The sequence below is a fragment of the Oscarella lobularis genome, chromosome 10, assembly GCF_947507565.1.
Source record: "Oscarella lobularis chromosome 10, ooOscLobu1.1, whole genome shotgun sequence".
Classification (NCBI taxonomy): domain Eukaryota; kingdom Metazoa; phylum Porifera; class Homoscleromorpha; order Homosclerophorida; family Oscarellidae; genus Oscarella; species Oscarella lobularis.
In genome coordinates, this window is record NC_089184.1 from 2,637,757 (window position 1) to 2,662,706 (window position 24,950).

The following is a 24,950-nucleotide window of genomic DNA, read 5'->3' on the forward strand; positions in this document are numbered from 1 at the left end:
CATCCAGGACGTTTGCGTAGGGCAAGCGTTTGATAGTCGTCTGCTAAAAGAAATTATTAGCGACACAGTGCTTCTAAATTGAAGAAAAAAAAATAGAAGCCCCCATGAAGTGCGCGTATATTCAGAGCAGCACACCGAGTCTTGCACTCTAAAGACTACCACATAAGTACTGCATAGATATTATTCAATCTACGTCTTCGTCGAAAATTTGTGAAATATCGGGTCGAAGTCTTGGTGGAGGAGTCCTTATGCCCATTGTTTTGAATGCGTTTAGAAAAGATTCAGCCAATTGCACTTAATTGACCAACATTGCGTAAACGAATACATGAGACGCGTTTTAGACTCACATCGCTTTATACTTTGATGCTCCGGAGGCAACTGTTTGGTGTCTTCTTTAGCTCTGATCAGCAAATCTTGGCTGGCACTGAACTGTCCTTTCACACACAAGCACCTCACGTACTGAATAAGAACTTTTACAAGAAAAAAAATAACGAATAAAGAGTTTTCACAGAACCGCTTTGCAACTCACTGCCCATTCTCGCAGGGTTTCCAGTGGGAAGATTCTTAGAGTTGTCCCAGGCCATTTTCACCATCTCCAGAGCATCATCGTGTTTTCCCAGTGAGAAATAAGCCTCGCAAAGGAAAACGCACGCTTTGAAAGAAAAAGGTAAAACATTCGTTTCCGATTTGCTTAGTAAAAAGCATACCTAACGACAATTCATACTTTCCATCAGGATAAAGTTCGGTGTAAAGAGAAATCGACTCTTTCAAATAACGAACTACTTCCTGTTTTCTTTGCTCTGAGCGTGTGACGAGCAACTTTCCTTCACGCAAAGCATCTCCCAAAATAGCAAGGCCTGAATAAAAACATCAAAACCGAAAACACCATATCTTATTAGACAGAAGCACAGTTTGCTTTCTCGGTCAGAGTATCAACCCTCTGGGGTCCTTTTTCAAAGAGAGACAAACTCTCTCTAAGGAATTCAATGGATTCTTTGTGTTTTCCTGACATATAAAGAACTCGCCCGTGCCAGTAGAGCGCTAGGAGAAAAATTCGACTTGTCAAATCTAGCTGACATTCTACCAACCTTGTGGAACTCGAGGATGCTCGGGCGGACACACGGATCTTATGACGGAAAGGCCTTCGCGCGAGAAGTCACACGCTTGGGAATGACGGCCCATTTGAATCATACACAAGCTCATCTCATAACGCACTGCGAAAGAAACATGTAGAAAAGGTCTTCCTAAGGTAAACCGACTTACAAACGCCAATATCTTCGTGAGCGTCTGGGATCATTTCTTGGTAAATTCTCAGAGCTTCGAAATAATTCTCCACAGAATCGTCTAGCAAACCGCGCACTTTTTGACACCAACCAAGACACTGGTGACCTGGAAATTACAGAGTAAAATAAACCATAACGTAGCAGTAAAGCTCACTAACAGTTCGCAAGACAAATCCCAGGATCAAAGAGACCACTCTTCGCCAAAGAGAGAGCTTCCTGCAAAACTCTCAGCTCTTCATCAAATCGCTCCGAAACACTGTAGACACGTGAAAGTCGTAGATAAACTATAAAAGGCAGTGAACATAGAGTAAATTGAGCCATGACCAGCAATGTACTGTACCATTAAAAGTGCTGGCGGCGGCTACCGGAGTTTCGTACACAATAAACATTGACTAGTTTATGAAGAATCCATTCGGCGTACGTCATTGAGCCTTGGAGCTCTTGGTTTTGCGCCAGCAAGTACAATGCTATCAAACACACAAAGAAAACTAATATATAGTGTAGACGCAGTACGCATTGTCTACAAACCTTCCTCATAAAATACGACGTCAGAATCGGTAAGGTCTTCAGGAAACCGTCCTCCTAGGGATCGCCGAATATTCACGTCAACCTCTTCCAAAATCTTCAAGCAATATTGGCTTAACGCCAAGCCAAAGTAATCTAACGCAGAACGCGAGAAGAAAGAAGACATACAAACGAGTTTCACTTACAGTCTCTTCTTCTAAGTCGGATTTCTTCCTCAGAGAATCTCGTCGAGTTGGCTTCAAAAACGTCAACGCGAAGGGAGCACAAGAACCTTGCATCTTCGTAGTGCTTGTAAAGAAGCGCCAACTGACAGCTGTAGTCAACCAGTCCTGGATAGATACCGGTATCGTCATCGAGTATCCCCATTCTAAGCATCTTCTCCACAGTAGAATAGATGTGAGGCGTAAGGGAGAGAACAATCGGACTAATCAAACAATAGCTCAAATCGTTGATGGGAGGAAGACGTTTGAATAAAGCCTTGGAAACGGACTTTAAGACGCTGATAAAGTCGTCCGTATTTTCGGCCATCCGTTGCAGCATGCTTGCTTGAATCAAATGATGCATGGGGAAGGTGACAATCATATCGTTATCCAGACTACTGATCTGCTGGACAAGAGAACGTTCGTTCAAAATCTTAATGGCTTTCGAGATTTTGAACTCCTTATCGAGAGGATTCGTCTGAAAAGCAGCATCGGCGACGACGTCTTGAGGAATGTCACGCGACGACACGACAGCGCAGCACTTGAGAAGGTGATAACCCTCTTGAGATTCCTCGTCTCTCACGTCATCAAGATCCATCTCCCAAGTTAGAGACACGCGATGTTTCTCCCTCTCTTTGTAAGCGGTCTGTGCACGCAAAACTTGATCGCAATAATTGACGACATGTCGAGGGTCTAGACGAATGAACCCATTAATGTTGTAAATGTTGCGTTGCCTTAGATTCTCTTTGAGATGGGACAGATGAAAGTAACGCAAGAAAGTATCTAAATTCAACGCTGCCGCTTCCAAGCGCTTAGCCTCAGCATCAATCTTCCTCCAGTACTTCAGAAACGTGATCCTGTGCTGCTCAATGTATGTTCCCGCGTGTGATAAAGCCAATGGGAGACCGTCAACGGGAGGCTCAGCCGCAACTTTTTCTGCATACTTCTTCTCGTTGTAGTCGAGAGTTTGAAAAGAGTCTTTCGATTTTCCGGCCCAACGGAGAAGAGCAACAACGGCCTTTTGCTTTTCAAGAACGCTTAAGAGCAATGAGTTGACGTTTCGCTGATAGAAGATGTCGTGCGTCTGCGCTTTTCTCGTCGTAATGATGATGTGACAGGCATCGTGAGCGCCGGGCAAGATATCGTTGACAAAGCCAAAATCGTCAGTATTGTCAAGAAGAAGAAGACATCGAGGGCGATTTCTGATATAGCGCAGGAAAGCACGAAGTCACAGAACTGATGACGTCACGCTTGTTACTCAAATCACCACACCTCACAATCTATATGATGACAAAATGAAATCAATTTGTCGTGTAGAGATGAACACTTACGTTTTCTTTTAACCAAAACAGAAACGACGAATATGATTCGGTGTTGAAATAGAAAACGCCATCTGAATACGATTTGACGTATTGGTGAACGTATTTGAAAGCCAGAGTCGTTTTTCCTACTCCGCCAACACCCGAGATAATCGGGAAAATACACGTAAGATCAAAATCCACAATTTTGACAGCTAAAGCAGGCCTGAATTTTCTGATAATCGATTGGTTCAACGTGACTCGTTCTTGCTTTTCCGTTCCACAAATACCGTGCAATCTCTCTCAGTTCGTCGTCCCTTCCGTAAAATCGTCGGTCATTAACAACACAGCGGGGCAAAAGATCTAAAACAGAAATCTCACATTGATTAAATGACATTGAGACATTGAAAATGTCCCACCGCTGATACTCCTGTTCTCTTGGGGAATTTGTACACTTCGCCTTCTTTTGACGTTGCGCAGAACTTTTCGAATGCTTTCGACCGATGAAATACTCCGACCCTTAGCTGCACGATATTTCTCAAGCATGGCCCAGGCCATAAATTTAACGTTTAGACAACGGTTCAGGTGGTACTCCTCAATGCAGTCTAGTTCAGGCATTTCAAAGCCTAGAGAGGCACCTAGCTCCTTCCAGTAATGACCAACTTCTTCGAAAGCAAACTGATACAAAGACTTATCTAAAAAAAGATCAATAAATAGGTAAATTAAAAATAACGGAATAAATAAGGAAAACGGATGGAATATTGGTACAGCCCTATTTAGCTGACCATTACCGTAGTCTGCTTCTTTGAAGGTCCTGGAAGAGCTATATACTGAAGTGAGGCGTACGTAAACCTTAGAGTCGTCGTAAGAATAGGATTATCGAGCTTACGCTCTCTAGCCACCACTGGGTCTTTTGCAGAAGTCTTCAAAAAGAGCCTTAGCACAACGCTGTATGAATAGATTCTAAGACGACGCCCCCTTTCTCCATCTATCTTTGGTCTCTCACTTGCAGGAAGAAGTGTCGTCTCTGGTCGATTTGCGCAAACGACGAAGTTTCCGGCTACTTAGTCGATTCTCACAAGCAATATTTCGAAGCAAATCGATGCACTGCATCCCGACTGGGCGAAGAACGAAGGGGGGAAAATGCATGCGCGATAGACTCTGAATGACGTCATCTTACATTACGGTTCAGTTGCATGGAATACAAATCCTTCGATTAGAAAACCCGTCCTAAAATTGCCAAATTGAAATAAGGAACGAATGAGATAGAGACTCTGAACCTTGAGTAATATATATTATATCCTGAAAGCGAAGTTTGAGACAAAAATTCACACTTGACTTGCTAACGTCACCCTCTTACAAAGGACAAACAGCTTCACCTCCTCAAGAGAAAACGCGGCAAAGAAGAGCTAAACTTCTATGATATCACTTAATACAGCTAGGCCAAGCCAACACGATACAGCACTTTGGGACCTTCAACAAAGTAGCAATTGCATACGCAAACCTAAGTATGAATTAACAGCTGTACAAATACCATTCACTCTCACTTAGGCTATATACAAATGATGGTAAGGGCAGGCCTTCAAACAACCAAGTGAGGCGTCTGGACAGCTGCGTACACATTTCTTCATGACGAAGAGACAGCCTTGTGCTGTCACGGCGCTGAGCAACAGATATAAGATATCAAAATGAAGATCTCTAAGAAATGGTGGAGATCAATTAAATCCAAGTTACACATCGTGTACGTACTAATCGACGAGAGGACGCTTCGTCATTTCGAATCGTTTTGCTGACTGATCCAAGTAAGAAATTCTCTTTGATGTAAGGAGGCACGTGAAGCATGCAAAGCACCGTCTTTGGTGAGGAGAACGACGACGAGAGGCGCGAGAAGAGGAGACGAGCGAACGTATAAATGAAGATGAGCGAGAACGGTCATGCAAGATTTTGAGACACGTCACGCGGCCTGATGACGTCAAAAACTTGAAATTCAAACAACGCGTGGGCGAAAGCTTTAGGGCAGCTCAAACGACTCCGGGAGAAAATCTGCTGAGCACGGCGCTGGGGATGCATGAGCCACGGCGCACGTGATGGGCCGCAGGTTCGAATCCCGAAGCGTGATCGTTTTTTTCTTTTTTTTTCTTCTTTCTTTTTTTTCTCTGTACCTAAACGGCGATATATGATCACCCGCGACTGTGGCTTAACCGCCCGTAGCATGGCGGTTCCAAGGGGGCGAAGCCCCCCTCTACGACCTATGCTCATTGGGGCGGTTAAGCCCGGAGCGGGGCCGCCACCGATACCAGTAAGGTTTAGGGTTAGGGTTGGGTTAGGTACATGAAAAAAACGCTTTTTAAGCTCTCTAGGTTAGGTCCATACTCTATAGTGCGCTAAACGATTTCTTCCCCTCGGTTACCGTGCGCTACCTGTTACAGTTACGGTGAGTTACTTTACCGTGACTCTAGCCACAGCGCACAAAAAAACCTCCTTTTCCCCCCTTTCTTGCTTGCGGACTTGAAAAATGCGTAACTGACGACTTTCCTGCATCAATTTATCACTCTTTAGCTAAAAAAGTAGCAGATTCCAGTAGAAAAAACGTGAATCGATTTTTTTCTTTCTTATGATGCTTCGAATCTACTCAAAATCGTAGCGGTTGCGCTGTAGATGTCGTTTAAAATGGATAAAAAATGACAGAAGAGAGGTGCAGTGGAAGAAGGAGGGTGGTCATGGTTCGGGAGGCCTTTCCTCGTTTCCTCGCATACGAAAAATTCGAAAAAAAGGGTATGCGCAGTTGTACTTTTAGAGGATCAAAACCTGCGCGTATGATCTTTTCTGGGACTTGTGGCCAATGGCGACCGATCGCCCATTTCTTACGCCTACAATGGAGTTCGAATTTCGGCCTAAAATGGGGACAGGTTTCTTCGAACGGTATTGGGTCTCAAGAAAGGACCCGATTTCTCCGAAGCAGGATAGGAGAAAGAGTTGCCCAATTGAATTTTAGCGGTCTATTTGGCTTCTTCAGTTTCCACGAGAAAAATTGCTTCACCGAGTCGACAACCGAGACGATTTGTCTCATTCGACGATGCAATCGAACTGGCTCAATCCGTACAACACTCAAGAAAAGAACTGCGCGTGCGCACTGGTTGAGAAATGGCGTGGGTTCCTCAAATACTTCGCAAAAACGACTCCCCCGACTACGACTCTCTAACCATTCAACCCGAGGAACGGCGTTCTCATGAATTCGCGTTGGTCGACGATCATCTTCATCTCATCGGTGGCTTGGACGGATCAAAATGCTTTCCCCGCGATGAAATCTTTGTGATGAATGTTCGAAGTACGGAAAAGCAGTGGATCCGTCGATTGACTGGAGGTCGAACGATTCCTCCACCTTGTGAGGGAGCACGATGTGTTGTCATCGACAAAATGATCTACTCATACGGGGGAGAGACAGACAACGGTCGTCGCCTAGGAATCGTTTATCGTCTCGATCCGAAGAAAATGGAATGGATCGAAGTAGCGACGCCTATCGGAGGAAAGAAACCGCACGAACGCTCCGAATGCTGTTTGTGTGCGATTGGATCAAGAATGATCATGTTTGGGGGAAAGAGCGAAACGGAGATCCCTCGTCATCAACTCCAGTCTGGGGCAACTCTGGATCAATACGACTGTAGTAATGACATTTATGAATTTCGACTTGAAGAGGGAAATGAAAAAGGTGACTCGATTTAATATCAATTTGATAATAATTTGAAATATGAACTAGGAATGTGGTTCGATTTGAAATTAAGTGGAACACGACCAAAACCACTTGCTGGCGCTGCCATGGCAACCATTGACAAGCATCGAGCATTACTTCATGGAACGGACGTGGAGAAAGAATCTCACTCTATTTTAATAAATTTAAATCGCAAGGTAAATCTGCGTAATTAAATAATAGATATGTTTAGCAATATTTTTAGTTGTGGACAATCATTGATTTCAATGTGAAACTATCACCGAGATACAGTCATGCAATTTGTCAATTAGTGACAGAAGGATTAGAAGACGAATCACATTGTCTTCTCGTTGGCGGTAAAATGTTCGACAAAACAAATTCTGACTATGTTTACATTCTGGATTGTGACAATTCCAAAGCATATCAGGTTGCGATAATTTTACTTTTATTAAATTTTAATGATTATTTGTTAAGATGGACGTCGATCCGCAATTGGGAAAAGTTTGGTTTCACACATGTCATTGTGTGCAGAACGAAAACAAGACTACTGACGTCATTGTCTGTGGTGGTATCAATTGGAATTTGTCTTATAGGCCTATTTTAAGCTGCTTTTGTCTTGGTATATAAATTTTATTCGACTTATGAGCGTTTAATGAATCATGTTTTCAGACGTGAAGAACGAGCCGTACATGAAAATTGAACGAGAAATTCTCTCGTCGAGACTTGCGTCAGCTCGTGCAGCAACTTCATCTCCGCGTCTTTCACTTCCAAGTCACAGAGAAGATATTGCAGTGATGCGACGCGAGCTAGAGCATTTGCGACGAAGGTGCTCTGAATTGACCGAAGAAAAATCCTCTATCAGGTTATTTATTATGTTTAGTATGATTTTAATTATATCTTACTTTTTTAAATTTAGAAATGAATTGGCCTCTGCCCAACGTCAAATCACTCAAATAAGGTTACCTAATTGATATATTAAATATTATTCATCTATAACTTCTCTATAAAATTAATTCTTAGCGTGAATTTTTTGTGGTTTTAGAAAAGAACTGAACTCTTCTTATTGTCTTGTTGAACGTAAAGAGGGAGAATTGACTCAGATCAGGTCATTTTTTAAAATTAATAAAAAAATTTGGTGTCATCTTTTAATAATAGGCAAGAATTGGCGTCTGTTCAAGGAGAAGCATCTTTTGCTCAATGTCGTCTCTAACAGGAAAAAGACCTGCAGATTGCTTCAATTCGGTGGCCACGAAAAAAATAGGCTAAGCCAATAGTTGATATATTTATTGTTTTTAGAGGGGAACTGGCCACTTCTCAACGGCTTGCACAGGGTAAAGACGGAGTGATTGCTCAAATCAGGTCATTGAGAGTAATGCTTCATAAATAAATTATTAAATGATGTTTTACCTCTTTGCAAAATAAAAAGAGAAATGTTTATTGATAACGTGAAGTGCTTTTAATTTAGAGAAGAACTGACGTCTTCCCAACGTCGTCTGCAGGTTAAAGAAAAAGAAATTATTCAAATAATAAGAAGGTATTATCCGTTCTGTGAACTACCTGCTCCAAGGGAATGTTATTCTGTTTGTATAGGAAAGAACTCGCTGGTTCTAGACTAGGAGGTGAGAAGAGATAGTGTAGTTTTTGGCTTCTTTATATTCATTTCATGCAGATGCACTTCCAAAGGAAATCAACAAGCCCCTCACTCACGTCGTCGCGACACTAGTTGAAGCAAAATGGGATAAGTTTCTTCTCTGCTTGGGACGAAAATCCAGTGCAATAGCGCAGTACAAACAAAAATCTGAAGAGAATTTTGTTCGTGCCATTTGGATCATAGATGATTGGGTTGCAGAATGCGGTCGAGAGGCAACGGCAAATGCTCTTATTGAAGCGTGTGAGGAGTGTGGCATTCACAAAGATACCATTGAAGCTGCTTATAGAAAGAAGTCGAAGTCGTGAAAATTCTCCATAATTAATTTCTTGCTTTTTGTTTTAAATTTTGTTTTTACTTTTTTGTACAGGGTATGATTTTTGCTTTTTTGGATTGCGCTTCTGTGTTTGCGATTGCGCAAATTGTCGTTGCTAGGCATGTGACTGTTTACAACATGGCGACGACAAGACGATCTCCGATCTTACCGCGGAGAAATACTAGCGGCTCAACGTCATCGAAAACACTAAATTCGCTGAGACCACACCGCAAATACTTTCCAGGGGGATCGCCTCGCCAGTTACCGCCCGATCCTCGACCTAAACAGACATCGAGCTACAAAAACGAGTCAATGAGAGCGCTAGCCGGCCGCCACGAGCCAGTAAAAGTTACTACGCCATTCAGGAACGACGCCAGTTCTCGTAATTAAGGCACAGGCGCTCGCTCCGATTACGTCCCTGCTTCCACACCAAGAATTCCTCTAGTGTCTAAGACATTAGATGCGAGCTATATAGATACAGGCTCAGATTATCGTCACAGCTCTCTTCGACGATCGAATAGCATCGAATCAATTCCATCTCATGTAACTGTAACTCGTTCGCGTTCGAATTCGTCAAAGGACGATTTTCTACTGAGAGAAACGAAACTCACGTCATTATCAAGAGAAAAATCGACTTGGGACGAGATCGTGGCAATAGTCCAACGACGTTAGTGAGAGGCGGTGTTAGCTATTAATTAATGTGTATACTTGAAATTCTGACGTGTTTTTTTAAATCAGAGAAGAGCTGACGTCTTCTCATCGTCTGGTACAGCATGAAGACGGAGAAATAGCGCAGGTCGGATTATTTATTGAAAGTGGTAATTTATTTAGTGACGTACATTTTTTTTATTCAGAAATGAACTGGGCTCTGCCCAGCGTCTTCGGAATGGTGAAAACGAAGAAATCACTCAAATGAGGTTAATAAATATTGTGAATGTTGTCAATCGTTATGTGCATTCATTTTGTGTACATAATGTATTTTTTATCGTGATTCTTTTTATTTTAGAGAAGAACTGACCTCTTTTCATCGTCTTTTGGAGCAAAAAGACGGAGAAGTTACTCAGATCAGGTTATTTATTTAAAGGAATTTAAATTTGATGTCAGCTCTAATTATATAGGCAAGAATTGGCGTCCGTTCAAAGAGAAGCATTATTGGCCCAACATCGTTTTGAGCAGCAAATTTTTCGAAAAGACGAACAGATTTCATCCATTAGGTTTTTAGAGAAACCTTATTAAATATATTTACCATAATAAATATAATAAATATAATAGTACTGTAACCACATATTATTGTCTTTAGAAAGTAACTGACGTTAGTGCAACGTCACAGTGTCATTTAAATCTGAGCGTGATTTTTTTGTAACTTCAGAGGTGAAGTGACCTCTTCTCATCGTCTTCTTCAGCAGAAAGACGAAGAAATGGCTCAGATCAGGTTATTTAATTAATAAGAATAATAAATGTATATGGTATCAGCTTTTAAATTATAGGCAAGAATTGGCGTCTGTTCAAAGTGAAGCGTATATAGCTCAACGTCGTCTTGAACAGCAAAAAGACGAACAGATTTCTTCTATTTGGTTTTGAAGAGATTTTTGATTAAGACGGTTACTGACAATTTATTGGGTCTACCATAGGCAAGAACTGGCCTCTTCTCAACGCCTTGTGTATATCGTAAGGAAGAAGACATAGCTAATATCAGGTTATTGAAAGTAATACCTAGCAATGTTTCTTACTTTTATATTTTTCAGGGAGGACCTCTTCACATCTCAACGCCTTGTCGAACAAAAAAATGAAGAAATTGCAGTTTCTTTGATGCGCTATGAAGCCCTAGAGGCGTCCCGTGACGAGATAAAAAGAAACCTCGACGCATTCACTGACGTGCTAAACATCAATTCCGATGAAGTCCATCTCTCAAATAAAAGTCTCGGCTCAGGATCATTTGCAGGTAGACACACTACAAATAATGATTTATATTTGACTCTAATATCGCTTAAATAAATCAATCAGGCGTTTCTGTTGGGCGTTGGCGCGAAATGCGAGTCGCCGTCAAAAAATTCACGACCTCATCATAAGTCAACGCAACGAAGCAATGTTCAAACGAGAAGTTGTGGTATGCAGTCGTCTCCACCATCCCAATATCATGGTCGTATGTGGAGCGGTCATGACCGAAGGAGCACCCCTTCAAATCGTCATGGAATTACTCGAGGGATCGGTCAGCGAAGTCATCGACGCCGCTCACGCTTCCAGGTCCTATCTGACCATTTACGAGCAGCTGTCTATTGCCATGGATATGACGTCAGGAATCGCATATCTTCATCAGATTCGTCGTCGACCCTACGTCCACGGTGACATACGCCCGTCGGATGTTCTCGTTACACGAGACATGAAGGTGAAAATAGGTGATTTAGGAGCGGCGCACATTATCGAGAGTTCTCTGTCCGCTGGTCCCATGAGCCCTCCTTATCTCGCTCCAGAAAGAGCGCCACTGTCTTGCGGCACTGCCACTTCGAGCACGTTGAGTAGCGACGTGTACAGCATGGGCGTTTCATTACTTGAAGTATTCACGGGTGTGGGTCCTATTCCAGAAGAGAGGAACACTCAGTTGGGTCTTCTCGCTAATCGTTCCAATTTATTCGTACTCTGCAGTCGTTTAATAAGTCGCGATCCTGCTAAACGATTCTCAGCACAAACGTGTTTTGAAACTCTCAAAATTTATTTTGGTCAACATGAAAAGCGTTTGTCTGAACGTGAACTTATAACAGCGAAACGATTGGTTAATGGGGTGTTTGGGAAAGACACTCACAAAGTCATTCTCCTCAATATTTCCTTGAACTAACGTTCAATTTTGATTTTAAAGTTTGCTTTTTTGTGTAATTTCGAAAGGAGCTCTTCAAAACGTGAAAGATATTTTTTAGAATTATCTCAAAAATTTCACTGTTTTTTTGTGCTGCCTTGCCCTTCTATATTATTTGTTTTTTGTTCATTTTTGGTTGTATTTTTGATTTTATATTAATGCTGCTGGTTTGCCTCTTGCTAGTTTAATTTCATCTTAATTATACTGTATAGAGAAACGACAACTGTTTAATGCCTCAATGTATAAAGATATAACTACTCTTAATTAATTGTAAGAAGTATGGGAATGTCCTTGTTGTAACTGCTCATACAATGCATGAAAACAATCAGTCGCGTTTTTGCTTTGAAACATTCATTCATAAGTCATTAGCTTTTTTCTTAAATATCGGGACAACTTACAGCGTCTGAGATATTACTCCTTTAATTATGATCTTCGACTGCCCGTATGTCCGGGTAGGGTAAACGGCTTTTCCAGAAAAAAGCGAGCAAAAACTGTTTACCCTACCCGGACATACGGGCCACTGAAATTTGAAATTTTTGAGACACGCGATAAAACAGCATTTTGTTCTAACCTTTATTATTAGAAGTTACACAGAAAAATGCATTTTCTTTCGCATTCCCCATTGCCCTTCTGCGCCTCGGAGTATGTGAAGAAGATATGAGAACAGCAATTCTTTTATTAAAATAAATTACCAAACCTAGACAACTGCAGTTAGTAAATTATTTTTTAACAAGGTGAACACCCTTTATTAAAATTTCATTTCCTTCTTAGACCTCCCCCGATTCCTAAACGAATTGCCTAACCGACACAAATATTTTCCTCTGGCAAACCACCCTTTCTCTTGGTTCTCCCGTCCGCTAAAAATTAATTAAGCAAATTTCACTGAAAAACGACTTGATTTAAATATGATAAATCAAGAGCAATCAAGAGCACATACTAAAAGTATGGTCAAATTATAAAGAACGACAATGTAAAATCTCCTCATCGGACAGCTGAGTCTTCCTTCTGCCACAACAAAAGAAGAAGCAAACCAACTGACACCCAAAAAATAATCTAGGCACTTATCTGATGCTTCACAGGTAACGTGCCTCCAATGACGTAACCACTCTAACGTCTCTCCCACTCAAACAAACCACCCTATGAAACGAACATGAATTTGAACACTAGGACGTAATGAACGTTGTTAATTCCAAAGTATTCTACCTATCATAGTCCTTGCCTTGAGATGTTTTCATTCCCAAGCCCAAGTATATCAAGTAGACAGGTGAGAAATGACTTTCACGGTTTGACAGCGAGACGCTTGTGAGGAATGAATTGGAAACGCGCCTGGCCGTGATATTAATTCAACTAGTCTAAATATAAAATAAATTCAAACTCGAAAGTAGATTATAATAACTTTAGGCAACCATTAGATCTGCAGAAAATAGCTCTGAACACTCTTCTATTCCATCATTAGATGCCGCCTGAAGACGAGACCCTATTAATAACGTTCACAAACCGAAAGAGAGAGAAAGAATCCTCTCTTTCTCTCAGCCTACTCTCTCTCATACCTCAGATTCTTGTCTTCGTCGCTTGCAACCATTCGTAACATGTTCAATTGATCTTTAGAGGTCTATTTGGCTTCTTCGTCGACGCCGAAGTAACGATTTCGCTGCACAATTCTGTTTAAACGATGCTTCAGCGAGAAAACACGTCGACAACGTCAAATTCGACAAAGCAATCGAACGGGCTCAATCCAGAACATTCTATATCTCCTACTTAATCTCTGGTGCACAAAGAAAGACGAACCTTTCCTGCGCGTGCGCACTCGTTGCCAGAGAAATGGAGTGGCTTCGTCAAATCTATGGTCAAATACTTCAAAAAAACGACTCCCCGTACGACGACTCGCAAACTATCGCACCCGAGAAGCGGTATTCTCTTGAATGCGCGTTGGTCGACGATGATCTTCATGTCTTCGGTGGCCGCGATGGATCAAAATACTTTCCCCGCAATAAAATCTTTGTGATGAATGTTCGAAGAGCGGAAAAGAAATGGATCCGTCGATTGACTCGAGGTCGAATGATTCCTCCACCTTGTAGGGGAGCACGATGTGTTGTCATCAACAAGATGATCTACTCATACGGGGGAAGAACAGAAGAGGGTCGTTCCCTGGGAATCGTTTATCGTCTCGATCCGAAGAAAATGGAATGGATCGAAGTAACGACGCCTATATATATCATAGGAGGAAAGAAACCGCACGAGCGCTCCGAATGCTGTTTGTGTGCGATTGGATCAAGAATGATCATGTTTGGGGGATGGAGCGAAAAGAATATTCCTCGTCATCAACTCCAGTCTGGGGCAACTCAGGATAAATACAAATGGAGTAATGATATTTATGAATTTCGACTTGAAGAGAGAAATGAAAAAGGTGACTCGATTTAAGATCAATTTGATAATAATTTGAAATATAAACTAGGAATGTGGTTGGATTTGAAATTAAGTGGAACACGACCAAAACCACTTGTTTTCGCTGCCATGGCAACCATTGACGAGCATCGATTATTACTTCATGGAAGGGACGCGGAGAATGAATCGCACTCTATTTTTATAAATTTAAATCGCAAAGTAAACCTGCGTAGTTAATTAAATACTAAATATGTTAACAATATTTTTAGTTTTGGACTATCATTGATTTCAATGTGAAACCATCACCAAGACAGTACCATGCAATTTGTCAATTAGCGACGGAAGGATTAGAAGACGAATCAATTTGTCTTCTCGTTGGTGGTCACCTGGTCGACAAAACAAATTCTGACTATGTTTATGTTCTGGATTGTGCCCATTTCAAAGCATATCAGGTTGTTATAATTTTACTTTTATTGAATTTTTAATTATTATTTGTAAAGATGCACGTCCATACAAAATTGGGAGGAGTTGTTTGTCACACATGTCATTGTGTGCAGAACGAAGACAAGACTACTGACGTCATTGTCTGTGGTGGTGTCAATTGGGATTTGTCATATAGGCCTATGCCTATTTTAAGCTGCTTTTGTCTTGGTAAATAAACTGTTATCGACTTAGTGAAGTTGAATAAATAATGTTTTGCAGACGTGAAGAACGAACCGTACATAAAAATTAAACGAGAAATTCTCTCGTCGAGACGGGAGTCAGTTCGAACAGCAACTTCATCTCCGGGTCTTTCACTTCCAAGTGACAGAGAAGATATTGAAATGATGCAACGCGAGCTAGAGCATTTGCGACGAAGGTGCTCTGAATTGACCAAAGAAAAATCGTCTCTCAGGTTATATATTATGTTGTATACTATTGTAAAGTATAACGTAACTTTTTGTTGTTCAGAAATGAACTGGTGTCTGCCCAAAGTCTCCTGCAAAATGAAATCACTCAAATTAGGTTAGTTAATTTTGTAAATATTTTTAATTTTTGTTTTCACTGTTTAATTTGAATCATGTTGTGGATTTTGTTGCTTTCAGAGAAGAACTGACCTCTTCTCATTGCCTTGTTGAGCGCAAAGACGGGGAAATTGCACAGATCAGGTTATTTATTGAAAGTAACAAATAAATTTAGTTTCAGCTTTTAATTATAGGCAAGAATTGGCGTCTGTTCAAAGAGAAGCATCTATTGCTCAGCGTCGTAAAGACGAGCAAATTTCTTCCATCAGGTTCCAAAGAGAAATACATAGTATAACTTTAAAAATTTTCTTCTTTGCAGGGAGGAACTGACGTCAGTGCAACGCCACCGTAGTGTTTCATTGACACGCTGCGAAATCCTTGAAGCATCTCGTGACAAGATGAAGCGAAGCCTCGACGAGTTCACTGACGTGTTGAACCTTAGTCCTGACGAAGTTCACCTGTCAAGCCAAAACCTCGGTTCAGGATCTTTTGCAGGTGAATGTCATAAATAGTTATTTATTTAAATTTAATTTTTATTGCGTATATCACTAAGGCGTTTCCGTGGGTCAATGGCGCGGAATGAGAGTCGCTGTGAAGAAAATCCACGACCTCATTACAAGTCAACGCAACGTGGCAATGTTTCGACGAGAAGTGCTCGTATGCAGTCGTCTCCATCATCCCAGTATAATGGTCGTATGTGGAGCGGTCATAACCGAAGGATCTCCTCTCCAAATCGTCATGGAATTACTCGAAGGATCCGTCAGTGAAGTCATCGACGCCGCCCACGCATCTGGATCCTATTTCACCAATTACGAGCAGCTGTCTATTGCCATGGATATGACGTCTGGTATATCGTATCTTCATCAGATTCGTCCTCGACCCTACGTCCACGGCGACATTCGCCCGTCAAATGTTCTCGTCACGAGAGATATGAAGGTAAAAGTGGGTGACTTGGGAGCGGCTCATATGATCGAGAGTTCTTTGTCCGCTGGTCCAATGAGCCCTCCTTATCTCGCTCCAGAAAGGTTGCCTGAGTCTAGCAGTCCTGCCACTTCGAGCACGTTGAATAGTGACGTGTACAGCGTGGGCGTGTCATTACTTGAGATCTTCACGGGTGTGGGTCCTATTCCAGAGGAGAGAGAGACTCAGCTTGATGCTCTTGCTAGTCGTCCTGATTTATTCATGCTTTGCTCTTGCTTGATTGGTCGTAATCCCGCCAATCGAATGTCAGCACAAAGGTGCTTCGAAACGCTAAAAGTTAATTTTGTCGAACATGAAAGGCGTTTGACAGCTGAAAAAATTCTCACAGCAAAGCGAATAGTTAGTGGCGTTTTTGAGGGAGACACTCATAAGGTCATTCTCCAAAAAATATCAATCGATTGAACGTTTATCTGTGCTTTGTTCCCTGTTTTTGATGTTTCTCCGCATTTCTCTAGACTTTTATATTTGTAGTTTTAGTACTTGTTTGACGAAAATACTTTTTAACATAACGTTATTTCGTATTTCTCTGTTTATGAGTACTCTTTCTCGACGGAAAATGACTTTGTTGATTATTTGTAACTGTTATTTTTTCTAAACAAATTCCAACCTCTTGGCTTCGTTAATTAATTAACTAGACTCGAGGGAATTTACTGACACTGGGAGAACATGTGTGCCTTTAGTTGGGAGCCCGTATATCGGGGAAGGGTAAACCGCTTTTGAAGAAAAACACGAGAAAAACCGTTTACCCTACCCCGACATGTAGGCCACCAAAGATTGATAATATTAATGCTATGTTGTAACACGCGAAAGAACAGCAATTCGCTAAAACTTTAATTATTAATAAATTACCAAAACTAGACAACTAAAATCTGTTGAATATTTCTCAACAAGTACCGCCAGCAAAGCACACATAAAATTTCAATCTTGTCGTATCCTTCCTTAGACCTCCGCCTCATTCCTAAACAAATTACCTAACCAATATAATTTTTTTTCTTAGAATTCTGGCCAACTACCCTTTCTCTTGGTTCTCCCGTTCACCAACAATTAGGCATCTCTAATTAAAAATGATTCGATTTGAATACAGTACCGTATAGCCCAATTAAAAAAACGACCATGTAAAAGTACTCGTCGCACCGCTGAGCAACAAAAGAAGCAAAGCCACTAACATCCAAAGAATAACTTAGGCACTTATCCTCTTCATTCCCACTCAAAACACACTACCCAATAAATCGAGCACGGATTTAAGCTAGAACCTGGAAAATTCCAAAGTATCTCACCTATCATAAACCTTGCCTTTGAAATGCTTTCATTCCCAATCATTTCCCAAGTATATAAAGAAGATATAGGAACTCGGGTGGCGATGTGTCACAGCTTGTGAGGAAGGGCTTTCACGGCCGGACAGCGTAACGCTTGTAAGGAATAAATTTGGAGACGCTTACGGCCGTGAAAGTGATTCAAATGGTCTAAATATGAAAATCAAATCAAACTCTGAAAAAGATTATTAATTTTAGAGAACCCTATTATCAGCCAAAATTTCTGCTAATCCATCATTGTATGCCGCCTGAAGACAAGACCCTATTAATAACGTTCACAAACCGAATAAGAGAGAAAGGGGCCCCTCCTTTCTTTCTCTCTTTCTACTCTCTCTCATACCTCAGTTTCTTGTCTTCGTCGCTCGCCACCATTCGTAAGTTGCCCAATTGATCTTTAGCGGTCTATTTGGCTTCTTCGTCGACGCCGAATCTAACGATTTCGCTGCACAATTCTGTTTCCACGAGAAAAATTGATTCACCGAGAAAACACGTCGAAAATCGAGACGATTTGTGTCTTATTCGACGATGCAATCGAACGGGCTCAATGCAGAACATTCTGTGCAACACACGAAATCTCTACTGCGCGTGCTCACTGGCTCCCAGAGAAATGGCGCGGCTTCTTCGCAAAAACGACTCCCCCGCAGACGACTCTCAAACCATCGCACCCGAGAAACGGTTTCATAATGAATGCGCGTTGGTCGACGATCACCTTCACGTCTTCGGTGGCTTCGATGGATCAAAATACTTTTCCCGCAATGAAATCTTTGTGATGAATGTTCGAAGAGCGGAAAAGAAGTGGATCCGTCGACTGACTCGAGGTCGAACGATTCCTCCACCTTGTAGGGGAGCACGATGTGTCGTCATCGACAAGATGATCTACTCATACGGGGGAGAGACAGAAAAGGGTCTCTTCCTGGGAATCGTTTATCGTCTCGATCCGAAGAAAATGGAATGGATCGAAGTAGCGACGCCTATCGGAGGAAAGAAACCGCACGAACGCTCATTATGCTGTTTGTTTGCGATTGGATCAAGAATGATCATGTTTGGGGGAGAGAGCGAAAAGAAGATTCCTCGTGATCAAATCCAGTCTGAGGCAACTCAGGATAAATACGATTGGAGTAATGATATTTATGAATTTCAACTTGAAAAAGGAAATGAAAAAGGTGACTCGATTTAATATCAATTTGATAGTAATTTGAAATATAAACTAGGAATGTGGTTGGATTTGGAATTAAGTGGAACACGACCAAAACCACTTGTTGTCGCTGCCAAGGCAACCATTGACGAGCATCGAGCATTACTTCTTGGAACGGACGTGGAGAATGAATCTCACTCTATTTTAGTAGATTTAAATTGCAAAGTAAACCGGCGTATTTAAATAATAAATATGTTTAGCAATATTTTTAGTTGTGGACAATCATTGATTTCAATGTGAAACCATCACCAAGACATGGCCATACAATTTGTCAATTAGTGACAGAAGGATTAGAAGAAGAATCGATTTTTCTTCTCGTTGGTGGTCACATGGTTTTCGAAACAAATTCTGACTATGTTTGCGTTCTTGATTGTGGCAGTTCCAAAGCATATCAGGTTGTTATAATTTTACTTTTATTTATTTTTTAATGATTTTTTGTAAAGATGGACGTCGATCCACAATTCGGAAAAGTTATGTTTCACACATGTCATTGTGTGCAGAACGAATACAAGATTACAGACGTCATTGTCTGTGGTGGTATCAATTGGGATTGGTCATATAGGTCTATTCTAAGCTGCTTTTGTCTTGGTAAAGAAATTTTAATTCACTTATGGACGTTTAATGAATCATGTTTTGCAGACGTGAAGAACGAGCCGTACATGAAAATTAAACGAGAAATTCTCTTGTCGAGACCGGCGTCAGTTCGTGCAGCAACTTCATCTCCGCGTCTTTCACTTCCAAGTGACAGAGAAGATAGTGAAATGATGCAACGCGAGCTAGAGCATTTGCGGCCAAGCTGCTCTAAATTGACCGAAGAAAAATCGTCTATCAGGTTATATGTTATGTTGTATACTATTGTAAAGTTTAACATAATTATTTTGTCTTTCAGAAATGAACTGGTCTCTGCCCAAGCTCTCCTGCAAAAAGAAATCACTCTGATTAGGTTAGTTGATTTTGTAAATATTGTTGATCTTTGTTTTCACTATTTAATTTCAATCTGAACGTAAATTTTTTGCTTTTAGAGAAGAACTGACCTCTTCTCATCGTCTTGTTGAGCGCAAAGACGGAGAAATTGCACAGATCAGGTTTTTTATTGAAAGTATTAATTAAATGAATTTTGTTTCAGCTTTTAATTATAGGCAAGAATTGGCGTCTGTTCAAAGAGAAGCATTTATTGCTCAACGTCGTCTTGAACAGGAGAAAGACCAGCAGATTTCTTCCATTCAGTAGTCACGAAAATAGGTTCTGCCAATAGTGTATATATTTATTGTTTTAGACAGGAATTGGCCACGTCTCAACGGCTTGCACAGGGTAAAGATGGAGTAATTACTCGCATAAGGTCATTGGAAATGATTTCTAATAATTAAAATAATAATTTTTTATATTTTTTGAACAGGGAGGAACTCGCGTCATGTCAACGATTTTAGAGTGAAAAGATGCAGAAATTTGTCTTATGAGGTATACAAAACAACGTCGTCTTGAACAGCAAAATCACTTTCATCAAAGTGAATATATATTTGAATTTTTTTCATTTTCTTTAGGGATGAACTAGCGACAGTGCAGCGTCACCATAGTGTTGCATTGACACGCTGCCAAACTCTGGAGGCATCTCGCAACGAAATGAAACGACGCCTTGAAGAATTCACTGACGTATTGAACATCAGCGAAGATGAAGTACACCTGACTGGCCAAAAAGTGGGAACAGGAGGATTTGCAAGTAAGAAATAAAATCATAAAATTTCAGTTAAAATTGTGTATTATATTTCACTCAGGCGTTTTCGTGGGCCGTTGGCGCGGAATGACAGTCGCAGTCAAAAAAATCCACGACCTGATCACGAATCAACGCAACGTGGCATTATTCGAACAAGAAGTCCTCGTCTGCAGTCGACTTCATCATCCCAACATCATGACCGTTTGCGGAGCGGTGATGGCGGAAGGAATTCCTCTCCAAATGGTCATGGAATTACTCGAGGGATCAGTGAGCGAAGTCATCGACGCAGCTCACACTACCGGCTCTTATCTGACAATTTACGAGCAATTGTCTATTTCCATTGATATGACGTCAGGTATTTCATATCTTCATCAGATTTGTCCGCGTCCCTACGTCCACGGTGACGTCCGCCCGTCTAATATCCTCGTCACAAGAGATATGAAAGTCAAAGTGGGCGACTTGGGAACGGCTCATCTGATTGAGAGTTCTCTGTCTGCTGGCCCTGTCAGTCAGCAATATCTCGCTCCGGAAAGGTCACCGCGTTCTGACGGCACTGCCACTTCGAGCTCGTTGCCCAGCGATGTGTACAGTGTTGGCGTTTCTTTGATAGAGATCTTCACCGGGGTGGGTCCCATTCCTGAAGTGAGGCAGACTCAATTAGACGCTGTCGCTAATCGTCCTAATCTTTTAATGCTATGCTCTCGTTTGATTGATGATGACCCTAACAATAGACCCTCAGCGCAAGAATGCTTTGATGCGCTGAAGAATGAGTTTAGTGACAGTCAAAGTCGTTTGTCAGCGCTTGGGCTGTTTCCAACGCTGCGACTGGTGAAGGGAGTTTTTGGAAGAGACAGTCACAAAGTCGTACTGTCAGGTTCTTTTTATTAATAACTCCAATTTCTGCGTTGTTTTTCGGGCTTGGCAGCTTGTTTTCATCAATTATTTTTGACATGTATTTTTTGATATTGTACAATGATTGCATGTCCTCTAAAAATTCATATCCAATCTTCTAGAAAAAGGCGGTGCTGGTAGCTTGATCGAGGCTTTGCGTCCGTTTGAAAATCTTCCTTTTCGAGCAATTAGTTGAATTATATATAGGAAGTTACCTACATCATAGATAGAAAATAGAGATTCTCTATCTATGCCTACATTTTGTTTGCGATCGCGCATTATTGTTGCTAGGCACGTGACTGTTTACAACATGGCGACGACAAGACGATCTCCGATCTTACTGTATCGCGGAGAAACACTAGCGGATCAACGGTATCGAAATCAATAAGTTCTCCGGGACCACAACGCAAATACTTTCCAGGGAGATCGCCTCGCCATGCAGTTACCGCCCGCGCCCGATCCTAGATCCTCGACCTAAACAAGCATCCAGCTACAAAAAAAGAGTCACTGAGAGCGCTAGCCGGCCGCTACGAGCCAGTAAAAGCGACTACGCCATACAGTACAGGTAGTCGCTTCGATTACGTCCCTTCTTCCACACCAAGAATTAGCTCTCAGAGATTAGATGCAAGCCAGATTTATACAGGCTCTGATTATAGTCGCAGCTCTCTTCGACGATCGAATAGCATCGAATCAATTCCATCTCATGTGACTGTAACTCGTTCGCGTTCGAATTCGTCAAAAGACGATTTTCTACTGCGAGAAACGAAACTCGCGTCATTATCAAGACAAAAAATCGTCTTGGGACGAGATCGTGATTATTCTACGATGACGCGACGAAAATCAAATTTCGAGACGTTTTTTTGTCGAAAGAGTCTCCTGGTTCTTCGTAATTTGGGACATACGGTGAGCTCAATTTTTCTCGCAATTGTTTTCTCAGTGTTTTATGAATTCGATGCTTCAGTGTTTGAGTCAAACGCGACTTCTAACCGACTTCTTTGTCTCGGATAAGTATGAGACGAAATTGAATAAGAAAAGTCACATGAAAGGGCGGTTATAGTGAGAGGCAAGAAACTTTTTTCTTAATTGAATACCTTCACGTGATTTGAAATTAATCTTTAGCCTATGCTGATCTTGTGAAACGCATGTGGAGTGAGAATGAGAGCAGTCTCTTGTCGCCGACAGAATTCAAAAGTCAAATTCAAAGATTTGCGCCGAGATTTGTAGGATATAGGTATGGAAACAGATTGATACATTGGCTATTGAAATAATAATGTCATACAGTCAACAAGAATTGAAGACGCTCAAGATTTTCTGCGATTTTTACTCTACGGTCTCCATGGCGACTTGAGAAATGATTCTAAATCAGCAAACGAATCGGTGGCGTAAGTAAAAATAGTAATCCTATTTAATCATATTTAAATTAGTATTTTAGAAGAAATTCGAGTGATTCTGATTTGGCTTCAGAGAAATGTCATGCACGTGAAAATAGCAGAATAGCTGGTAAGAAAAGAAGTAGAGTATGAATTTTTTGAAATAGTTTTTACCCTGGAGACCAATCGATTACGTATGGTCCTTTCTCTTCCCATTCCACGTAGGGTATGACGGGAAGGAAAAGAAATAACCGATACATAGAAGCAATCTTCATCTTCCTCTTCTTCGTATAATCGTTTGGGATTTTCCACGTCACTGGACCTAGCAGATTTTTTTGAATTGTTCACGAAACCGGAAACGTTGGACGGAGACAACAGTCCCACCGTAAGACAACTGCGTATCTGTAGAAATACTCCATTTCAATTACTTCCTTTCTAGTTTTGTAGTAAATGTAATAAGAAGCGTAGGTGTACAAAGAGTCTTACATTAAGCAAACTTTCTCCAATACTTGTTATACGTAAGTCATTCATCATAATAAATACTTATGTCTCAGGTTTCGAATGTAGATCTAAAGATATTTGGTGGGCTGAGGTACCGTGCTAAAATTTCCGACGTCCTAAACTTTCCTGTGGAACGTGAACTAAATTTGGACTTCGGACCCTTTTCTCAATTCAAATTTTCGCACAAAAGGTCATTCATATAATTAAAAAATAATCACAAAAGGTATTGATTTTTCTTTTCTTAGGTGGTGAGTGTCTCTATAAGTTACATGCAGTTTCTAATCACACGGGAAGTATATTCGGGGATCATTGCACGGCCACGTGCAAGCATTACGTCACAGGTGAATGGTATCTTTTTAATGACTATAGGTAATAACTCAAACACTTATATACATGTACCTAAACTAAGAAATGTTCTAGCGTCAGGCCAGTGAACTCAAGTTCCGTAAGAGGATCGCAGTGCTATGTTCGTTTCTATGAGAAATGTCAGTTCTAAAGTCATACACACAGTGACGACACATAGGAGACGTCACAGTTGGTCACGTGCTTTTGCACGCCGGATTGATGGCGTTCGCCGTTTCTACGCCAAATTCGTCACTGCGCGTTTTGAATTACAGTGAAAGTGTATAGTCACTTTTGATGCCTGTTCTCATTAGTCGATTCTCTATGATTCCTTCTAAGATTTGCCTCTTTCCATTCCACGTTGGCCCAATGGGTACTGTAAGACGGGAAGAAAAGTAAAGACTATTTATAGTAGCGTCTTTCTTCTTGGTATGACTTTTTGGATTTCTACGTCACTAGATTCTTTTTTGGCGGATCGTTTGGAATTGTTCACAGAATAGGAAACGTTGGATGGATAAATTATATAGAGTTGATAATCACTCGGAAAGTACATATATGTTCGGAGACACAGATAACTGGTTTCTATTCCTCCATTACTCCAGGTATATAACTGAAACATTTATGTATGTAAACTAAGAAATGTTTTACGGGACTCAAGTTCTGTAAAAGGATCGCAGTGCTACATTCTTTTCTTATGACATGCAAGAGCCCTAAATAAGCTCTGATGACGACACGTACTTAACGTCACAGAATTCAATCTTCGTCACGTGATTTTACGCAACGAGTGAAGAAATGGCGTTTCGTTGCCGTTTCGACGCCAAACTTGTCACTTTGCGTTTTGAAAAACAGTGAAGGTGACTTGTTAAGTTGTCCTGTTGACTTTCTGAATCGATTTGGGTCTTTTTAGGCGATTTTCTGTGATCGATTGCGTATTATACTCCGTCATTTTTGCGTCGCTCTTTTTGGAGACTCATTTCTATTGGCTCTTAGGCACTTTTTGGTTTTTTTGTTCTTTTCGCGATTCAGCTCTGTGCTGTTGCGGACTGCTAGGAGGTAAAATACGCTTTCGCGAGCCTTGTTTGTTTTCCTACAAAGGTTTTCTAAAGATGCTCTGTACATTTGAACGTCAAACTGTCTCGAATTGACTACGAAATGTGAAAGGATCGCTTCTATATGCACAGAAAACGAATTTTCTGAAAGTACTTTCGCGCGTTGCAAAGACAGAAACGGTTGGTATTCGATTGTTGTATGCATGCGAACTGTCATTCAGTTTGCCTTAATTTACTCAGAATTTCAATTTCTTTTTGTAAGGGGAATTTTCATTTTATTTTGCGGGCGATTTCTCTGAAAAAGATCCTGAGAAATTCATTTGAAGCATCGTGTACACGTTCTTCTCATTTCCGCCACTAAAGAAAATTTGATTGTGA

The 24,950-nt window shown here is 41.1% G+C and overlaps 5 protein-coding genes and 4 long non-coding RNA genes across 21 annotated transcripts; 6 read left to right on the top strand and 3 right to left on the bottom strand.

Annotated features, from left to right (window-relative positions):
- Nucleotides 1–25: 25 nt before the first annotated feature.
- Nucleotides 26–4,454, bottom strand: LOC136192550 (uncharacterized). 2 transcript variants are annotated; one of them, XM_065981192.1, is made up of 17 exons: nt 4,313–4,454; nt 4,196–4,254; nt 4,098–4,136; nt 3,726–4,001; nt 3,340–3,669; nt 1,994–3,288; nt 1,812–1,943; nt 1,624–1,750; nt 1,442–1,567; nt 1,264–1,389; nt 1,089–1,214; nt 910–1,041; nt 708–857; nt 530–652; nt 348–470; nt 194–294; nt 26–148 (listed from the first exon to the last, which is right to left on the bottom strand). In XM_065981192.1, the coding sequence occupies exons 8-17, from the start codon at nt 1,670–1,672 to the stop codon at nt 122–124; spliced, it is 1,083 nt and encodes a 360-aa protein (XP_065837264.1). In that variant the 5' UTR covers nt 1,673–1,750; nt 1,812–1,943; nt 1,994–3,288; nt 3,340–3,669; nt 3,726–4,001; nt 4,098–4,136; nt 4,196–4,254; nt 4,313–4,454; the 3' UTR covers nt 26–121. The 2 variants fall into 2 exon arrangements, with proteins under 2 accessions (XP_065837264.1, XP_065837263.1); XM_065981191.1 differs by having other exon boundaries at nt 4,098–4,254.
- A 1,557-nt stretch (nt 4,455–6,011) lies between these two features.
- LOC136191972 (uncharacterized) lies at nt 6,012–9,030 on the top strand. 3 transcript variants are annotated; one of them, XM_065980411.1, is made up of 12 exons: nt 6,012–7,015; nt 7,064–7,212; nt 7,260–7,442; nt 7,490–7,634; nt 7,685–7,877; nt 7,932–7,973; nt 8,058–8,120; nt 8,171–8,257; nt 8,312–8,384; nt 8,481–8,549; nt 8,606–8,634; nt 8,685–9,030. In XM_065980411.1, the coding sequence occupies exons 1-8, from the start codon at nt 6,451–6,453 to the stop codon at nt 8,223–8,225; spliced, it is 1,395 nt and encodes a 464-aa protein (XP_065836483.1). In that variant the 5' UTR covers nt 6,012–6,450; the 3' UTR covers nt 8,226–8,257; nt 8,312–8,384; nt 8,481–8,549; nt 8,606–8,634; nt 8,685–9,030. The 3 variants fall into 3 exon arrangements, with proteins under 3 accessions (XP_065836483.1, XP_065836482.1, XP_065836485.1); XM_065980410.1 differs by having other exon boundaries at nt 8,312–8,374; XM_065980413.1 differs by having other exon boundaries at nt 8,312–8,374; nt 8,486–8,549.
- Nucleotides 9,031–9,127: 97 nt separating this feature from the next.
- LOC136192542 (uncharacterized) lies at nt 9,128–11,991 on the top strand. 2 transcript variants are annotated; one of them, XR_010671162.1, is made up of 10 exons: nt 9,128–9,646; nt 9,718–9,775; nt 9,834–9,896; nt 9,986–10,048; nt 10,098–10,193; nt 10,280–10,411; nt 10,467–10,553; nt 10,611–10,675; nt 10,725–10,921; nt 10,984–11,991. It is a non-coding gene; the product is annotated as an uncharacterized lncRNA (long non-coding RNA). The 2 variants fall into 2 exon arrangements; XR_010671161.1 differs by having other exon boundaries at nt 9,128–9,775.
- A 587-nt stretch (nt 11,992–12,578) lies between these two features.
- LOC136191839 (uncharacterized) lies at nt 12,579–13,599 on the bottom strand. 4 transcript variants are annotated; one of them, XR_010671008.1, is made up of 4 exons: nt 13,381–13,599; nt 13,237–13,293; nt 13,034–13,182; nt 12,579–12,967 (listed from the first exon to the last, which is right to left on the bottom strand). It is a non-coding gene; the product is annotated as an uncharacterized lncRNA (long non-coding RNA). The 4 variants fall into 4 exon arrangements; XR_010671009.1 differs by having other exon boundaries at nt 13,050–13,182; nt 13,237–13,307; XR_010671007.1 differs by having other exon boundaries at nt 12,579–12,993; nt 13,050–13,182; nt 13,237–13,307.
- Nucleotides 13,600–13,667: 68 nt separating this feature from the next.
- On the top strand, nt 13,668–16,766 carry LOC136191971 (uncharacterized). Its single transcript, XM_065980409.1, has 10 exons — nt 13,668–14,237; nt 14,286–14,434; nt 14,485–14,667; nt 14,716–14,866; nt 14,918–15,110; nt 15,167–15,220; nt 15,301–15,363; nt 15,414–15,488; nt 15,539–15,714; nt 15,773–16,766. The coding sequence occupies exons 1-10, from the start codon at nt 13,835–13,837 to the stop codon at nt 16,600–16,602; spliced, it is 2,277 nt and encodes a 758-aa protein (XP_065836481.1). The 5' UTR covers nt 13,668–13,834; the 3' UTR covers nt 16,603–16,766.
- Nucleotides 16,767–17,289: 523 nt separating this feature from the next.
- LOC136191942 (uncharacterized) lies at nt 17,290–18,081 on the bottom strand. The gene is made up of 5 exons (XR_010671044.1): nt 17,993–18,081; nt 17,854–17,943; nt 17,717–17,775; nt 17,478–17,663; nt 17,290–17,417 (listed from the first exon to the last, which is right to left on the bottom strand). It is a non-coding gene; the product is annotated as an uncharacterized lncRNA (long non-coding RNA).
- Nucleotides 18,082–18,414: 333 nt separating this feature from the next.
- LOC136191974 (uncharacterized) lies at nt 18,415–21,008 on the top strand. The gene is made up of 12 exons (XM_065980414.1): nt 18,415–18,676; nt 18,725–18,873; nt 18,921–19,103; nt 19,152–19,296; nt 19,348–19,540; nt 19,598–19,651; nt 19,731–19,793; nt 19,848–19,934; nt 19,985–20,047; nt 20,105–20,166; nt 20,250–20,425; nt 20,481–21,008. The coding sequence occupies exons 1-10, from the start codon at nt 18,460–18,462 to the stop codon at nt 20,133–20,135; spliced, it is 1,185 nt and encodes a 394-aa protein (XP_065836486.1). The 5' UTR covers nt 18,415–18,459; the 3' UTR covers nt 20,136–20,166; nt 20,250–20,425; nt 20,481–21,008.
- LOC136192265 (probable serine/threonine-protein kinase DDB_G0281745) lies at nt 20,329–21,307 on the top strand. The gene is made up of 2 exons (XM_065980799.1): nt 20,329–20,425; nt 20,481–21,307. Exons 1-2 carry the CDS (start codon nt 20,329–20,331, stop codon nt 21,305–21,307), a joined length of 924 nt encoding a protein of 307 aa, XP_065836871.1.
- Nucleotides 21,308–21,606: 299 nt separating this feature from the next.
- LOC136191968 (uncharacterized) lies at nt 21,607–24,891 on the top strand. 6 transcript variants are annotated; one of them, XR_010671062.1, is made up of 17 exons: nt 21,607–21,682; nt 21,732–21,875; nt 21,926–22,213; nt 22,272–22,373; nt 22,430–22,541; nt 22,592–22,692; nt 22,743–22,810; nt 22,906–23,065; nt 23,120–23,198; nt 23,248–23,371; nt 23,427–23,550; nt 23,602–23,918; nt 23,983–24,125; nt 24,182–24,377; nt 24,431–24,576; nt 24,630–24,752; nt 24,813–24,891. It is a non-coding gene; the product is annotated as an uncharacterized lncRNA (long non-coding RNA). The 6 variants fall into 6 exon arrangements; XR_010671063.1 differs by having other exon boundaries at nt 24,835–24,891; XR_010671066.1 differs by having other exon boundaries at nt 23,602–23,803; nt 23,863–23,918; nt 24,630–24,891.
- Nucleotides 24,892–24,950: the final 59 nt, after the last annotated feature.

Bases quoted from the DNA above. Each gene is read 5' to 3' on its own strand.
- LOC136192550 (XM_065981192.1), bottom strand. From the start codon at position 1,672: ATGTTTATTGTGTACGAAACTCCGGTAGCCGCCGCCAGCACTTTTAAT. The intron at 1,042-1,088 runs GTTGGTAGAATG...TTTTTCTCCTAG, and splicing joins GCATCCTCGAGTTCCACAAG to CGCTCTACTGGCACGGGCGA. The intron at 149-193 runs GTAGATTGAATA...GGTAGTCTTTAG, and splicing joins CACAAATTTTCGACGAAGAC to AGTGCAAGACTCGGTGTGCT.
- LOC136191972 (XM_065980411.1), top strand. From the start codon at position 6,451: ATGGCGTGGGTTCCTCAAATACTTCGCAAAAACGACTCCCCCGACTAC. The intron at 7,016-7,063 runs GTGACTCGATTT...AATATGAACTAG, and splicing joins TGAAGAGGGAAATGAAAAAG to GAATGTGGTTCGATTTGAAA. The intron at 7,974-8,057 runs GTTACCTAATTG...TTGTGGTTTTAG, and splicing joins CGTCAAATCACTCAAATAAG to AAAAGAACTGAACTCTTCTT.
- LOC136191971 (XM_065980409.1), top strand. From the start codon at position 13,835: ATGAATGTTCGAAGAGCGGAAAAGAAATGGATCCGTCGATTGACTCGA. The intron at 15,221-15,300 runs GTTAGTTAATTT...TGTTGCTTTCAG, and splicing joins AATGAAATCACTCAAATTAG to AGAAGAACTGACCTCTTCTC. The intron at 15,489-15,538 runs GTTCCAAAGAGA...TCTTCTTTGCAG, and splicing joins GAGCAAATTTCTTCCATCAG to GGAGGAACTGACGTCAGTGC.
- LOC136191974 (XM_065980414.1), top strand. From the start codon at position 18,460: ATGGAATGGATCGAAGTAGCGACGCCTATCGGAGGAAAGAAACCGCAC. The intron at 19,541-19,597 runs GTTATATGTTAT...TTTGTCTTTCAG, and splicing joins GAAGAAAAATCGTCTATCAG to AAATGAACTGGTCTCTGCCC. The intron at 19,794-19,847 runs GTTTTTTATTGA...TTTTAATTATAG, and splicing joins GGAGAAATTGCACAGATCAG to GCAAGAATTGGCGTCTGTTC.
- LOC136192265 (XM_065980799.1), top strand. From the start codon at position 20,329: ATGAAACGACGCCTTGAAGAATTCACTGACGTATTGAACATCAGCGAA. The intron at 20,426-20,480 runs GTAAGAAATAAA...TATTTCACTCAG, and splicing joins GGGAACAGGAGGATTTGCAA to GCGTTTTCGTGGGCCGTTGG.